This window comes from Chelonoidis abingdonii, chromosome 1, assembly GCF_003597395.2.
Source record: "Chelonoidis abingdonii isolate Lonesome George chromosome 1, CheloAbing_2.0, whole genome shotgun sequence".
NCBI lineage: Eukaryota > Metazoa > Chordata > Testudines > Testudinidae > Chelonoidis > Chelonoidis abingdonii.
Window position 1 is genome coordinate 25,586,905 of NC_133769.1, and position 14,371 is coordinate 25,601,275.

The following is a 14,371-nucleotide window of genomic DNA, read 5'->3' on the forward strand; positions in this document are numbered from 1 at the left end:
AATGCTTGTCTTTTTAGGCTAGATGTGCATACCCAGCAAATATTTAAATTAATCTGTTTGAACTAATGAGCTCATCAGTGGCCTCCTTTAATTTTGTGACCAGAAGGTGAGAAGATAATAGTTTAACTGACATTCAAGTACAATACACTCCAAAGCAGAGCTAGTAGCAGGGCAGAGCAAAGAGGAGTAGAGCAAAAGCTAGATTACAAGTTTTTGAAATCCAGATCCCAGATATATCTGGAGCATGTTAAACAGAAGCTACTACAACTGAGACATTTTAAATTCAGATAACTTGCATACAAGAGTTTTAAAACAGTTGGTTGAGGTGCTAGGTGTTCTATTAATGTTGATTTTCAATAGGTCTTGGAGCACTGGGAAAGTTTCATAAAACTGAAAGAAAGCTAATGTGCCAAATTTTTCAAAAGGTAAATGGAATGACTTGAGTAATTATAGGCCTGTCAGACTGACATAGATCCTGGGCAAGATAATGGAGTGGCTGATCTAGGACTTGATTAATAACAAACTAAAAGAGGATGTAATTAATGCAAATCAACAGGTGTTTATGGAAAATAGATCCTGTCAATCTAACTTGACTTTTTTTTAAATGAACTTACAAGTTTGGTCAATAAAGGTAATAGTGTTGGTGTAATATATTTAGACTTCTGCAAGTGTTTGACTTGGTACTGCATGGCATTTTGATCAAAAAACTAGAATGATATTAAATTAACCTGGCACACATTAAATAAAAACTGGCTAACTGATAGTTCTCAAAATGTATCTGCAAATGGTGACTGGTCATTGAGTGGGTCTGTTTCCAGTGGGATCCTGCAGGGATTGGTTCTTGGCCCTACCATATTGAACATTTTTATCCATGACCTGGAAGAAAACAAAATCATCACTGAAAATTTGAAGATGACACAAAAATTGGGAGAGTGGAAAATAATGCAGAGGATAGGTCACTGATTCAGAGCAATTTAGATTACTTGATAAATTGGATGCATGTGTTTTAATATGGCAAACTGTAAATGTATACATCCGGGAACAAAGAATGTAGGCCACAGAATCATACAACTATAAGGTTAGAAAGGACTGAAAGGGTCATCTAGTCTAACCCCCTGCCAAAATGTAGGATTTGTTGAGTCTATTCTAAATCAGCAAAGAGTTCTGTGGCACCTTATAGATTAACAAACGTATTGGAGCATGAGCTTTTGTGGGTGAATACCCACTTCGTTGGATGCATCTGACGAAGTGAGTATTCACACACGAAAGCTCATGATCCAATACATTTGTTAGTCTATAAAGTGCCACAGAACTCTTTGCCGCTTTTACAGATCCAGACTAACACAGCTACCCCTCTGATATTCTAAATCAGTGGTTCTCAAAGCTGGTCCGCCACTTGTTCAGGGAAAGCCCCTGGCGTGCCGGGCTGGTTTACCTGCAGTGTCCACAGGTTCGGCCGATCGCGGCTCCCACTGGCTGCGGTTCGCTGTTCCAGGCCAATGGGAGCTGCTGGAAGCGGCAGCCAGTAGTCCTCGGGCCACGCCACTCCAGCAGCTCCCATGGCCTGTAGCAGCGAACCTGCGGCCAGTGGAGCCGGAATCCGGCCGAGAACCTGCGGATGCGGCAGTTAAAGCAGCCCAGCCCGCCAGGGGCTTTCCTGAACAAGCCGTGGACCAGTGTTGAGAATCACTGCTCTAAACCATCCAAGACAGATGGCTATCCAGCCTCTTTGGAAACCTCCAGCAAAGGAGATTCCATGATTTTCCCAGGCTAGTTTGGTTCCATTTCTACTGTTCTTACAGGTGGTTTTTTTAGGAAGTTTTTCCTGTTATTTAAATCTAAATCTGCTATGACTCTATAAACCTAACATGCTGTTAATTTGAACCCACTGCGCTTGAGACTTTTCTGTGGCAAGAAGACCATTTCCCCCCATCTTGTCGATGAAGCATTTCAAGTATCTAAAGACCACTATTGTGTCCCTTAATCTCCTCTTTTTGTCAAACTAATACATAAAGTTCTTCTGCCTTGTCATATGACTTGCATTCTACCCTTTGATAATTTTTTGTCACTCACCTCTAGATATTTCCAGTTTATCTACATCTTTTCTATACAGTTGTGACCAAAACTGGACCAGTACTCCAGCTGAAGCCTACCACTGCTGAGTAGGTGATACTACTGCTCCTGTGACTGCCTGCTAGACTCTTTTTAATGGCATTTGTCTTTTTTTTTTTTTTTTGGCAGTATTGTATTGTTGACTCATGTCGAGGTTGTGATCCACTACTGAGCAGGATCTGGAAGTTGAAGTGCTGATGTCAAGCCCGTCCTCTATTCTCTATTTGTGCACTTCTTCCTTAAGTATAGCACCTTACATTTGTTTTGTTGTTGTTTTTGTATAGCCCAATTCTCCAATTTATCAAGATCCCTTTGAATTTTAGTTCTATCCTCCAAAGTGTGCAATCCTTCCTCTCCTCCTCTGTGTGTCATATACAAATTTTGATCAATATGCTCTCTATTCCTACATCCAGGACCCAGAACAGATCCCTGTGGAATCCCACTTGAGACCTCCCTCTAATCTGACATTCCATTAATAGTTACCCTTTGTTTGTGGTTTAACCAAATATGTATCCAATTAATGGTAGTTTTGTCAAGCCCACATCTCTCCAGCTTACTTATGAGAACGTCATGTAGGACTGTGTCAAAAGCCTTGCTAAAGTCCAAGTATCTCTTGGCCATCACATTCCCCATATCCACCAAACCAGTTACCTTGGTTTGGCATGATTTGTTCTTGGTAAATCCATCCTGGCTGCTAGTGATCATCCCTTCATCCTCTAGGTATTTGCAAATGGAATATTTTATATATTGCTCTAGCAGCTTCCCTGGTATTGAGGTAAGGCTGACTGGTAGTTCTCCTATAGTTCCCCAGCTCCTCTTTTTAAAGACGGGCACTATGTTAGCCAGTCTTCTGAGACCTCTCCTGTCATCCATGACTTTGCAAATATTTTTGCCAGTAGCTCCAGGATTTCTTCAGCTGATTCCTTCAGCACCCTGGGGAGAATAGCACCACACTCGGCTGACTGAATTCATTCAAATTAGGCAGAAGATCACTGACATGTTCTTTACATGATCTGCACCCCTTCCCTTTTATTGTCTATGATAACTTTGCTAGTCGTCCAGTCACATTTTTTTGAGAAGACTGAAGCAAAATAGGCATTGAGCAGCTCCAACTACTTATCTTCCATTACCTGCTCATCTTTTTCATTGAGCAGTGGGCTCACATGATCCCTGATCTTTCTTTTTTGTCTGACATATGTGATAAACTCAGGACAGAAAGCTGCAAAGGGCGGGGGTGGGGGTGGGAAGGGGTAGAAAACAGTTCCAGAAGGTGAAAAGGCCCTCCTCCCTATCAACTGAAGAGGGGTAACTATAGATCTATCAAGTTCAGCTCGGAAGGGGTTACCAGAGAATCAATTAGGATCAGCTAAGAGGGAGTTACCTGAGGTTAATTAGGATCATCTGATAAGGGCTCCCTGAGACCTTTTTAAATCCTCCCCTGTTGGGAGATGAGGGAAAGAGACAGAGGAGGAGTCCTGCTGCCAGTAGGTTAGGAGCAGCGAGACAGCGAGCCTCACCAGGAGGGGAGGTTGCATTCCCTCCGATATGGGAGAAAATCAAGCTAAAAATACTAGTGGAGAGAAGGAACGGACTTCCCTGTACAATCAAGATGGACTGTTTTACCCAAGCCTGTCTCACCGAGGCTAAAAGCTGTGAGACCAAGAAGGTGCCTTGCCACACATTTGTAGAACCCCTTCTCCTTGTTGTCACTAACATTTGCTGCATGTTGTAACACATTCCTTGCCTTGGTTTCCTGATTTTGTCCCTACACACTCATGCTATTCTGATAAATACATCCCTAATGACATGCCCCTCCTTCCATTTCTTGTAACCTTTTGGTTTTTAGATAGCGACAAAGCTCCTTGTGCAGCCATATCGGTCTCCTGTGACTCTCCTCATCTTTCCCCTGCATAGGAATAGCTTGATGTTGAGCCCCTAATATTACATCTTTTAGGAACTGTCAGCCCCCTTTGACTCTTTTCTTCCTAACTGGTCTCTCCATGGGACCTTGCCCACTATTTCGCTGAGTTGGTTTAAATCTGCTTTTTTAAAGTCCAGTGTCTTTGCTTTGTTGTTCTCATGTCCTCCATTCCATAGGATCATGAATTCTATCAGATCATGACTTCCTCCCAAGTTCCTGATCAACTTTACGTTCACAACTAATTCAGCCGTGCTGATCAAAATTCAATCCAAAATGGATGACCCCTTAGTTGTTTCCTCAACTTTTTGAATCAGAAACTTGTACCTTCCACATACTAAGAACTTGCAGGACATATGTTTTGCTGTAATAGTTTTCCAACAATTATCAGGGTAATTAAAATCCCCCCTTAATACTAGTTCATGTGTGTTAGCTAATTGTGTTACCTGCTTGAAGTATGCCTCATCCACTTCCTTGTCTTGATTTGGTAATATTGCTACTATTCTTTCCCCTTTTTAATCTCACCCAGATATTCTCAGTTGGTCTGCTGCTCACTGCCTCTTGGACTTTGGAGCAAGTATATATATTCTTGACATACAGCACAATGCCGCCTCCTTTTTTTCCCATACTTATCCATCCGGAACAAGCTATATCCCTCAATGCTGGCACTCCAATCCTGGGAGTAGTCCTGCCAAGTCTCAGTAATGCCAATTAAATAATTTTCTTCACATACCATGACTTCCAGTGCATCCTGCTTGTTTCCCATGCTCCTTGCATTAGAACACAGGCATCAAAGATATTTTTCAGACTGTCCTATTGTTTTTCTTCTTGACTTGTTAATGCAGTTGTGGCTTCTAGCTGCTTGGCCTAAAATACCATGTGTAACTTTCTTCATCCTGCCCCAAATTCATATTCCCTTCCAGCAGGTGTACAGTAGGGGACTATAATGGGATGTGTTGATGAAGTTAAAAGAATTGTGTGTGAAGGTTTCCTGGTAAATGCAAAAAACAGAGAGGTAAGTTTGGATTGTATTTCAGTCAAGAATTCCTAGGTCTTCAATTATCACAAGCCAGATGACAGTCCAGCACAATGTCGTTTGAAGTACAAGTTGTTAGTATCACACCGCCGCTTGAATCTCTCTTCTGGTAGGGTGGATCCCCTAAGGTTGCATGTTTGGTAGCACCATCTGAACCAGCTTTAATGGAAATAGCAATAGGTCCTACAGAAATCACTAGCGACTGCACATGAGAGATTCATATGGTGGCTGTTGCTTTTTTTATTATTTTTATTAAAGGTCATGTTTAATGACCTAATACAGAATTATGACTATCCAAGGATAAAGTTTATGATGACACCAGCATTTGAATTATTAATACTTTGACAGTCCTATTTCAGAAAGATTTAAACCACTTAGCACACTGGTCTACGAAATGGTTAATGGATTTTAGTGTATGCAAGTGTCAAGTAATGTATTTTGGATAAGTAATAAAAGCAAATTAAATTTGAGTAAAGAAATGAAAATTTAATGACAAAAGGATTAGCAGAACCGGGGGGTGGGAAGGAACACATTGTTCTATTGCAGGGGTTCTCAAACTGGGAGTCAGGACCCCTCAGGGGGTCACGAGGTTATTACATGGGGGGTCACGAGCTGTCAGCCTCCACCTCAAACTCCACTTTGCCTCCAGCATTTATAATGGTATTAAATATACAAAAAAGTGTTTTTAATTTACGGCGGGGGGCGGGTCGCACTCAGAGGCTTGCTACGTGAAAGGGGTCACCAGTACAAAAGTTTGAGAACCACTGTTCTTTTGCAACAAATGTGACCAACGTGCTCCTAAGATATTTCAAAGAAGCCTGTAAGTCAGACATGGACAACAGTCGAAAGTCTTCATGAGGCTACCTGGTGTATTACATCCAGTTTCGGGTATCTGTAGGGATGGACAAATTTTGTAAAGTCCAGAGGAAAAGAAACTTCCCCAAAAGGTACGGAGGAGTCTTAGAAATCATGACGAGATTCGAATCTTAAGTTTTATGGATTTGGTAGAATGTGAAGCTGAGAAATTTACTACGTTATATAAGTAGCTGAAAGGAGAGTGCAGAGTTTGGATCTGTTGGGACTAAGCAACACATGCCCACACAATTTAAAAAAAAATTAAATTACAGAGCTTACCATTACCTCATCAGATAGTAATTAGCGTTTGGAATTCTCTTCTCTCAAAGGTATTGACACAATACACCTTACAACTATTCAGGAACTCGGTATTGGAAGGAAAAAGAAGTGGACAGTTAATCTGGACACCGATATTACCCTGTAAACAATGATTCTTATTCCTATCCAAACCGGGGTTGGTAAGGAATGCTCTTCAGGACAGATTGGCTGGAACCTTTTTCCTACTTTACCCTAGAGCATGGAGTATCTGTTTCTATCAATTTACAAAACACTTCAAGTCCAAACTTGTGTATCAATGAATTATTTTATATCAGTGACAAAGATTCCCAGATCTTAATACCCCAGTTAGTAATTGTCTTAAATCAGTGGTTCTCAAACTGTGGGTCAGGATCCCAAAGTGGTTTGGCTTAGACTTGCTGGGGTCTGTGCCTGAAGCCTGAGCCCCACCGCCCAGGGCTGAAACTGAAGCTCGAGGACTTCAGCCCTGGACAGTAGGGCTCAGGTTACAGGCCCCCTGCCTAGGGCTGAAGCCATTGCGTTTCAGCTTTGGTCCCTCTACCAGGAGTGGTATGGCTTGGGTTTTGGCCCCCCCCACCTAAGTTCCCTATAAGCTGTGTAGCCGTGCAGCAACCTATTTAGCGCCATGCAGGTGCTTATAGAACCTGTCTGGGCACTTGCTGAGGCTGAGGGAAGGGTGCCCTTCCCCTGGCCCCAACCTAGCCCAGCTCCCAACCTGACATGGCAGAGGACCCCTGGCCCCAACTATGTTGCAGCCTGGACCTGCAATGGCTGGTGCAGCCTGCTGGCCCCACCTATTCTGTGGCGTGCTGCTTTGTGGCCCAGTGCCCCTCCCTGAACCCTGCCCCGGCTAGACCTGCAGGGGCTGGGGGAGGGGTTCCTATCCTGTGGCCCCAGCCCGAGAGCTGCCGCAGTGAGGAGAAGCGCCCCATGGCCCCAGCCCAGGTGCTGCTGTGGGGAGGAGTCCTCTCTCCCCACTGTAGCCTTGGAGCACCCTCCTGCACCCCAAATCCCTCATCCCCATTCCAGAGCCCACACTCCCTGCACCCAACCCTCTGCTCCAGTCCTGAGCCCCTCATCCCCAGCCTCACCCCAGAGTCTGCACTCTCAGTCACAGCCCTCACCCCCTGCACCCAACCCTCTACCCCAGCCCTTAGCCCAGCCCCACTCCAGAACCCACACCCCCAGCAGGAGCCCTCACACCGCTACACCCCAACCCTCATCCCCAGCCTCACCCCAGACCTTGCACCCCCAGCCAGAGTCCTCACACCCCAACCCTCTGCCCCAGCTCTGAGCCCCTTCCGACATTCCAAACCTCTCGGCCCCACCCTCACCCCATGAATTTTGTTATGTGCACCAATATGAAGGTGACATGTTACACATCACCTCCATATTGGTGCACATAACAAAATTCATCCTGCACGAGTGGGAAAAATTAGAGGGAACACTGCCCCCCACCCAGGGCAGTGGTGCTCAGGGGACCTCAGGCTTCGGCCCCCACTCCTGGGGTTGTGTAGTAATTTTTGTTGTCAGAAGGGGGTCATGGTGCAATGAAGTTTGAGAAAAGTTTTTAAATGTTATAAAAATAAAGCTTAAATCTTTGTAAAATATTTCTGCTCTGATTTTGTCAGAAACTAGATTTAGGAAAAGTTCCAGTCTACATGTTAAGATAAAGGGCTAAGTTCTGAAGTGAGGTGCATGGGGAGAGAAAATGAGTGCAAAAGGAAGCCTTAAAACTCCCTATTCCCAGCACACCTGCAGAGATATACAACGTTGCAGACTACTCCTGGAACACACAGGACACCTAGTTGTAGTCCAGACAATAAAGGAAAAGGACAGTGTATAAGGGCTGTGCCTCTCCTGTTCATCTTCCAGCAGGCATTAAGGAGTGCATGATACACGTTTTAACAAGCAGCTACAAGCAGTCCTGTAGATGGCATTCACACTGATCTTTCTTTACAAACACAGAATGCTCCATGCTGTTTGTCTGCTGCAGCTCCTCACTCCAGAAACAAGTAAGGGCACAAGTGGGTCTTTCAGCAAGTACAGAACAAGTAGACACAACAGTTTAAAGAGGCAGTTTAACTGAGTTGTTCTTTTTTGCAGACCCAAAAATAAAACCAATTTGTTATTCTGAACCTTTATTAAGCGGCTCACATTTCAGTATAAATCACACTAAAAAGATTTTTTAAAAAAGCTATTTACACTACAGTGCTGACACATTTAAAATGAAAAAAATTGGTATAAATAAGCTCTATGGAAAAGCCTGGAATTGTCAAAAAGAATTCTGGCTCATCTTACAAAAAATATATATGTTAAATGTCAGCTCTACTCTAAACCCTACAACTCAAATTATTTAAAGACTTCTTTATGTTAAACCTGCAGTGTTTACAGTGCATCTGGCCCTAAGTGCTTTGATACTTCACAGTTATGGACAGGCACTGAGGAATGTTACAAAGCTACATAAACTATTTTCTGTAACAGATGTGAGGGCAAGTCACAAGCTTGCCTCACAGAATTTATGAATCTTTACATTATTACGTCATTCAGTTTAAAAAGGAATTTAAAACGATATGTACAAATTTAGCACAAAAAGTCATCTTCTCTTTGTCCATGCAGATTTGGATATGTTGAACTCTGTTGTCTTGTATCATCTAGATTTATGTGACTTCCAGAGCACAACTTATCCTGTAAGTCGTTGTTGCCAAGTTCGAATTTAGAGTCCACTTCACACTTAAATCCTGTCAATGCAATATTACCAAATTTTCCTTTAATATTCTGACATTCCATATCATTAGGTCCCCATGTCTTCTCAGGAAGATTAACATTCATGGATTCTTCTTTAATTCGGTGAGATGCAATAAGTTCATGTTTTATCTGTGTGAATTCCTGCTGTACATATTTAGTTTGCAGAGTATCTGAAAATTTGGTGTCTTCGGAGGTATTTTTGCTTATTGTACAGATATTGTCAGTCTGAAGTCCAATAACCGAAGACATGGGGTCTGCAGATGTGCCTGCTTCACAGGTGTTTGCATTTTGAGAAACTTCTCTCTCTGAGTGATACAGCTTGAGCCGAATGTGCCAAGCCAAACTGCAAACAGCTGAAACCGTCTTGAACTGGTGCACAACATTTCTTGGAATAAAATAAATGTCATTATCATATAATTGAATCCTAGCATATCGAATGCCTTCCCTTCGCAGTTGGTTAAGTTTTGCATCATCAACCCACTGGACACACTGGAGGAGGAAAAATGAGAATAAAGATGAAAAATCTATTCTAAAACATGAGAAATATTCATGATTAATAATTCACAATAAGCTTACCTGTGAGAGTGGAGGCTCATGCAAATCTAATTGCATTCGCTGAACTACCTCTAAGAAATCTTCAGCATGAAAACAAATTACATCTTTGGTTATACGAGGTTGCTCAGGCCTACAAAATAATAACAATAATAATAATAATAAGCAGAGTCAGGGCCACAGTTTAAATTGCTACAGACTTTGTTAGTCTCGGTAGCAAGAACAAAGCAAACAGAATCTACAAATGAATTTTACAACACAAGTTTGAAAAGAAATTTGAAAAAGCCTGTAGGTCTTCAGCTACAACATATTAACCACACTCAGGAATATAATTCAGTTAACCAGTTTCCACCAGTGCCACCGACAGTGACTGTCTTTCATCATGAAGAAAGGCAGAGGTTGGATGTTCCAGTATGTTCTACTAACCGACAGTCAAGCTAGAGAATGGTACAGACAGAGCACTTGTTGCTCTGATAAATGACTTCTTCTGTACAATGACAAAGTATTTGGTGATATTCCTTGTGTCCCACCTTTAAAGTTGCCCTAGGGATGGAGAGAAATATTCTGACATGCTTCTGGCCAAACATAGAGACATTTATTTATGGGCAACTATTCATCTCAAAAGCTGTCCCCTATGGAATCCTACAGGGTTCAATCCTCTTCCCTATATTGTTTAGCCTCTGGGAGAACTGGAGAGATAACATGGGCTGAGATACTAAAAGTTGATGGTGAACATCCAGCTCCACATTTCCTTAATGCCAAATGTGACCAGCATCATCTCCCAGTTTTCTCAAAGTCTAGGTGAAATCATCACCTGGATGAAAGTACCAGGACAAAACTGAATCTATGTAAGACTGAGGTAATGCTAGAAAGAGGGAAGAACTTATCTCCTTTATAACATTCCCCCCTAGTGCGGGGGAGGTAACCTCAGATTAAGTCAGTCTGCAGCTGTAGGGTCCTTTAGTCACACAGTAGCAGAGTCCAAAGAGCCAACCCTGCTAAATCCACTCATTTCTATTAACATCTGGCCAGAAGATTGTACATCAGGCACAGACCTGGCCAAAGTGATCCATACATAAGTGACCTCTAGGATTTGATTACTGTAACTCATAAATAGAATGAAGGCACATAATGAATACAGCAGACTCCCTGATTAGCTCAAGTTGCTGTAAGTGCCTTGCTCTGGTGCTCTGCCCTTTCCTTCTGCTCCCTATTGAATTCAGAGTCCAGTTCCTCATTTCTGTCCCAATATTCAAAATCCTCCATGAAAGTTCACCTCTCATCCCACAACCATGACCTTCCACAACAGCTGCATCATTCAGTTAAACCATGAAACTGTCAACCATAGGGAAGAGACTCAAGAACACAGGAGAGAATTTTCTCAGAAGCTGGACTCCAAATAATGGAAACCACTCTCACAAAAAGCAAGACTTACTATGTTCCTTATTACTTTCACATCTGAATCCAAAACCCAGCTCTCCTTCAACAGCATACATACGCACGCACACACACACACACACACACACACAAGCTACTCATGCTATTTCTCCTATAAGGTAGAAAGGATGAGAGGAATTGGATGATATTCAAACATTACACTGATGAGGGGGAGGAGATTTAACAGAGGTTTTTAGGTATATACTGAAGACAAAAGTAATTGTTAAAAAGTGTCTGTCTGTTCTATTCTGTAATAATATGAAGTGACTGGTTGTGGAAATATGCATATCAGTGATTGGCAACCTTTGGCACGTGGCCTGTCAGGGAAATCCGCTGGCAGTCCAGGCCGGCCTGTTTACCTGCAGTGTGCACAGGTTCAGCCGATCACGGCTCCCACTGGCCACAGTTCAGTGTTCCAGGCCAATGGGGGCTGTGGGAAGCGGCAGCCAGCACATCCCTCAGCCCACGCCTCTTCCCACAGCCCCCAGTGGCCTGGAATGGCGAACTGCAGTCAGTGGAGCTGCAATCAGCCAAACCTGCGCATGCTGCAAGTAAACAAACCATCCCGGCCCACCAGCAGATTTCCCTGACGGGCCACATGCCAAAGGTTGCCAATCCCTGATGTATAGGAACAATGTCTACCTGAAAATAATTTCTGGTGTAAAATGTTGTGAATACTGGAGTTACAATTAACAGGATTACTGTAATGAAGTTATTGAAAACATCTTCCCTGTGCGATGGGAAATGCTGCATTAAGTATTGTCAAATATACAAAGTGCATCTCCCTTGCAGGGTTGCAAGGCACTTTCTATGGAAGGGGGCAGACGAAGATATGGAACAGTGTCAGTTCAAGTTTCCCCTCTAATGCCCTGCTAACATGGCACAGTTGAAGAGGGGCATAATTGGTTTCTGAAGTCTAAGAAACATCAAACTAACAGTTACTTTAATTGTTTCTCTCTTGCTGTAAAGACTATTGAAGAATAGGGGAGACGAAAACACCTTATATAAAAAAGTTTTTGTTTTTAATTCAGGATGTATTTAATAGGTGCTGAAACACCTTGGACTTTTAAAAAAAGTCAATTATTTAAAAAAAAAAAGCTGATTGTGTCCCTTTAATTGATCTTTGTTTCTAATTACTTGGTGACTAACACAGGGAGCTAAGTTCTAAAGAGTTGGCAGACTAAAATTTACAGTTAATTTAAAACTGAGATAACAAATGTTTAGGCCATGTGCTGTTTTTCTTCAATAACTTGCAATCTCAGCATGAAACTAAAGAATCTGAACATTTATATCAAGTTGGATTTGTTTGTTTGTTTTAACAGAATAGTGAATTAGTCAGGTATGCAACACCCATCATTACATTAAAACACCACATTACAAATTCTGTGCTAAACTAGGACGTTCCCTTATGAATCTTAGACACTGGCAATACTTTAATGAGAATTTCCAAAGCTTACAACACAAATTGGAGGACAGGAGAGGTCCCAGATGACTGGAGAAGGGCTAATATAGCGCCAATCTTTAAAAAGGGGGAAAAGGAGGAGCCAGGGAACTAAAGACCTGTCAGTTTGACCTTGATACCTGTGAAGCTACTTGGATAAAATATTCCATTTGCCAATACCTGGAGGATTACGGGGTGATCTCTAGCAGCCAGGATAGATTTACCAAGAACAAATCATGCCAAACCAAACTGATTTCCACCTTTGACAAGGTTACTGGTTTGGTGCACAGGGGGAATGCGATGGCCATAAGATACCTGGATTTTCGCAAGGCTTCTGACACAGGTCCAACAGGACATTCTCATAAGTAAGCTGAAGAAACGTGGGCTCGGTAGAATTACCGCTAAGGGGATACATAACTGGTTAAACAACCACAAAGAGTGGCTATCAATGGAATGATGTCAGATTAGAAGGAGATCTCAAGTGGGGTTCCACAGGGATCTGTTCTGGGTTTGGTGTTATTTAACATCTTTATTAATGATCTGGAAGTAGGAAAAGAGAGCATACTGATCAAATTTGTACATGGTGGGCGAGGGTGTTGGGGGGGATGCAAACACTTGGAGGACAGAATTAAAATTCAACAGGATCTTGATATATTGGAGAATTGGGCTATAGACACCAGAATGAACTTCAACAAAAGCAAATGTAAGGTGCTACACTTAGGGGAGAAAAAAACAAATGCACAAATACAGAATGGGTGATAACGGGCTTGGCATCAGCACTGCTGAGCAGGATCTGGAAGTTATGGTGGATCATAAACTCAACACGAATCAACAATACAATGTAATTGCAAAAAAGCAAATGCAGTTTGGGTTGCATTAACAGAAGTATAGCATGCAAGTCACAGGAGGTGATAGTACCAGTCAGCACTAGCTAGGCTTCAGCTGGAGTACTGTGTCCACTTTCGGTCACCAATGTATAGAAAGGATGTAGAGAAACTGGAAAGTATTCAGAGGCAAGTGACAAAAATGATCAAAGGGATGGAATGCAAGCAGGGCCGCCCAGAGGATTAAGGGGGCTTGGGGCAAAGCAAATTCATAAAAAAAAGTTACAATACTCTATTCTCATGGTGGCCTCTGTGCGGCCATCAGCAAATAGCCCCACTTGACACCCCACCCAGCCCCCAGGACAGCCCTGGGAAAAATCAACATTTAAAAACCTTCCGCATCTCAGCACAAACACAGTTTTGAGAAAACTTCTTTTCAAGTCATCTTTATAAGGTATCACTGATTCTCAGTATCAGCTAGTGCTAAAAAGCACTAAAGCTCATTAAAAGCACTGGACAAATATTTTCCATCAAAACTTTTTTTGGATCGAAAACTAGGAGTTTTTAAAAAGCGGAAAAAATCACGGACAATGTCTGCTTTCCTTCAAGATTTGTTGTGTTTTTTTTAATTGAAACGCTGAAATTAGTCTGCCAAAACCTGAACATGGTTTGGGGTTTCAGAAGTGTGTGGCCAAATATTTGCTGCTTGCTGTGTTTGACTGTTTAAAGAAACAATAATAAAATTCTGCTTAAAAAAAATCCAAAACTTTTGAACCACCTCAGCTTGTGACCAAACGCCTGAGCCCATCCAGTAAGAGATTTTTCCAGGTTTCTGATACCCTGGTGGTTTCCTTGACTCATATCTGTCTCCATAATTTTGGGTTCATTTAGATTAGAACATAACATAAGAATGGCCATACTGGGTAAGACCAAAGGTCCATCCAGCCCAGTATACTGTCTATCAACAACGGCCACTGCCAGGTGCCCCAGAGGGAGTGAACCCAACAGGTAATGATCAAGAGATCTCTCTCCTGCCATCCATCTCAATCCTCTGATAAACAGAGGCTACAGACACCATTCCTTACCTATCCTGCCTAATAGCCACTAATGGACTTAACCTCCATGAATTTATCTGTTTCCTAGAGACTGGC

General features: G+C 42.4%; 1 protein-coding gene across 2 annotated transcripts in view; it reads right to left on the reverse strand.

The window, feature by feature from the left end:
• Positions 1-8,342: 8,342 nt before the first annotated feature.
• Positions 8,343-14,371, reverse strand: part of RSBN1L (round spermatid basic protein 1 like) — a 109,796-nt gene continuing 103,767 nt past the window's right edge. For both annotated transcript variants that reach the window (XM_075064500.1, XM_075064498.1), the window contains 2 exons: positions 9,543-9,651; positions 8,343-9,455 (listed from right to left, as the gene is read on the reverse strand). In XM_075064500.1, coding sequence (XP_074920601.1) covers positions 8,802-9,455; positions 9,543-9,651 — 763 coding nt within the window. In that variant the 3' untranslated portion in view covers positions 8,343-8,801. The remainder of the gene's footprint in view (positions 9,456-9,542; positions 9,652-14,371) is intronic.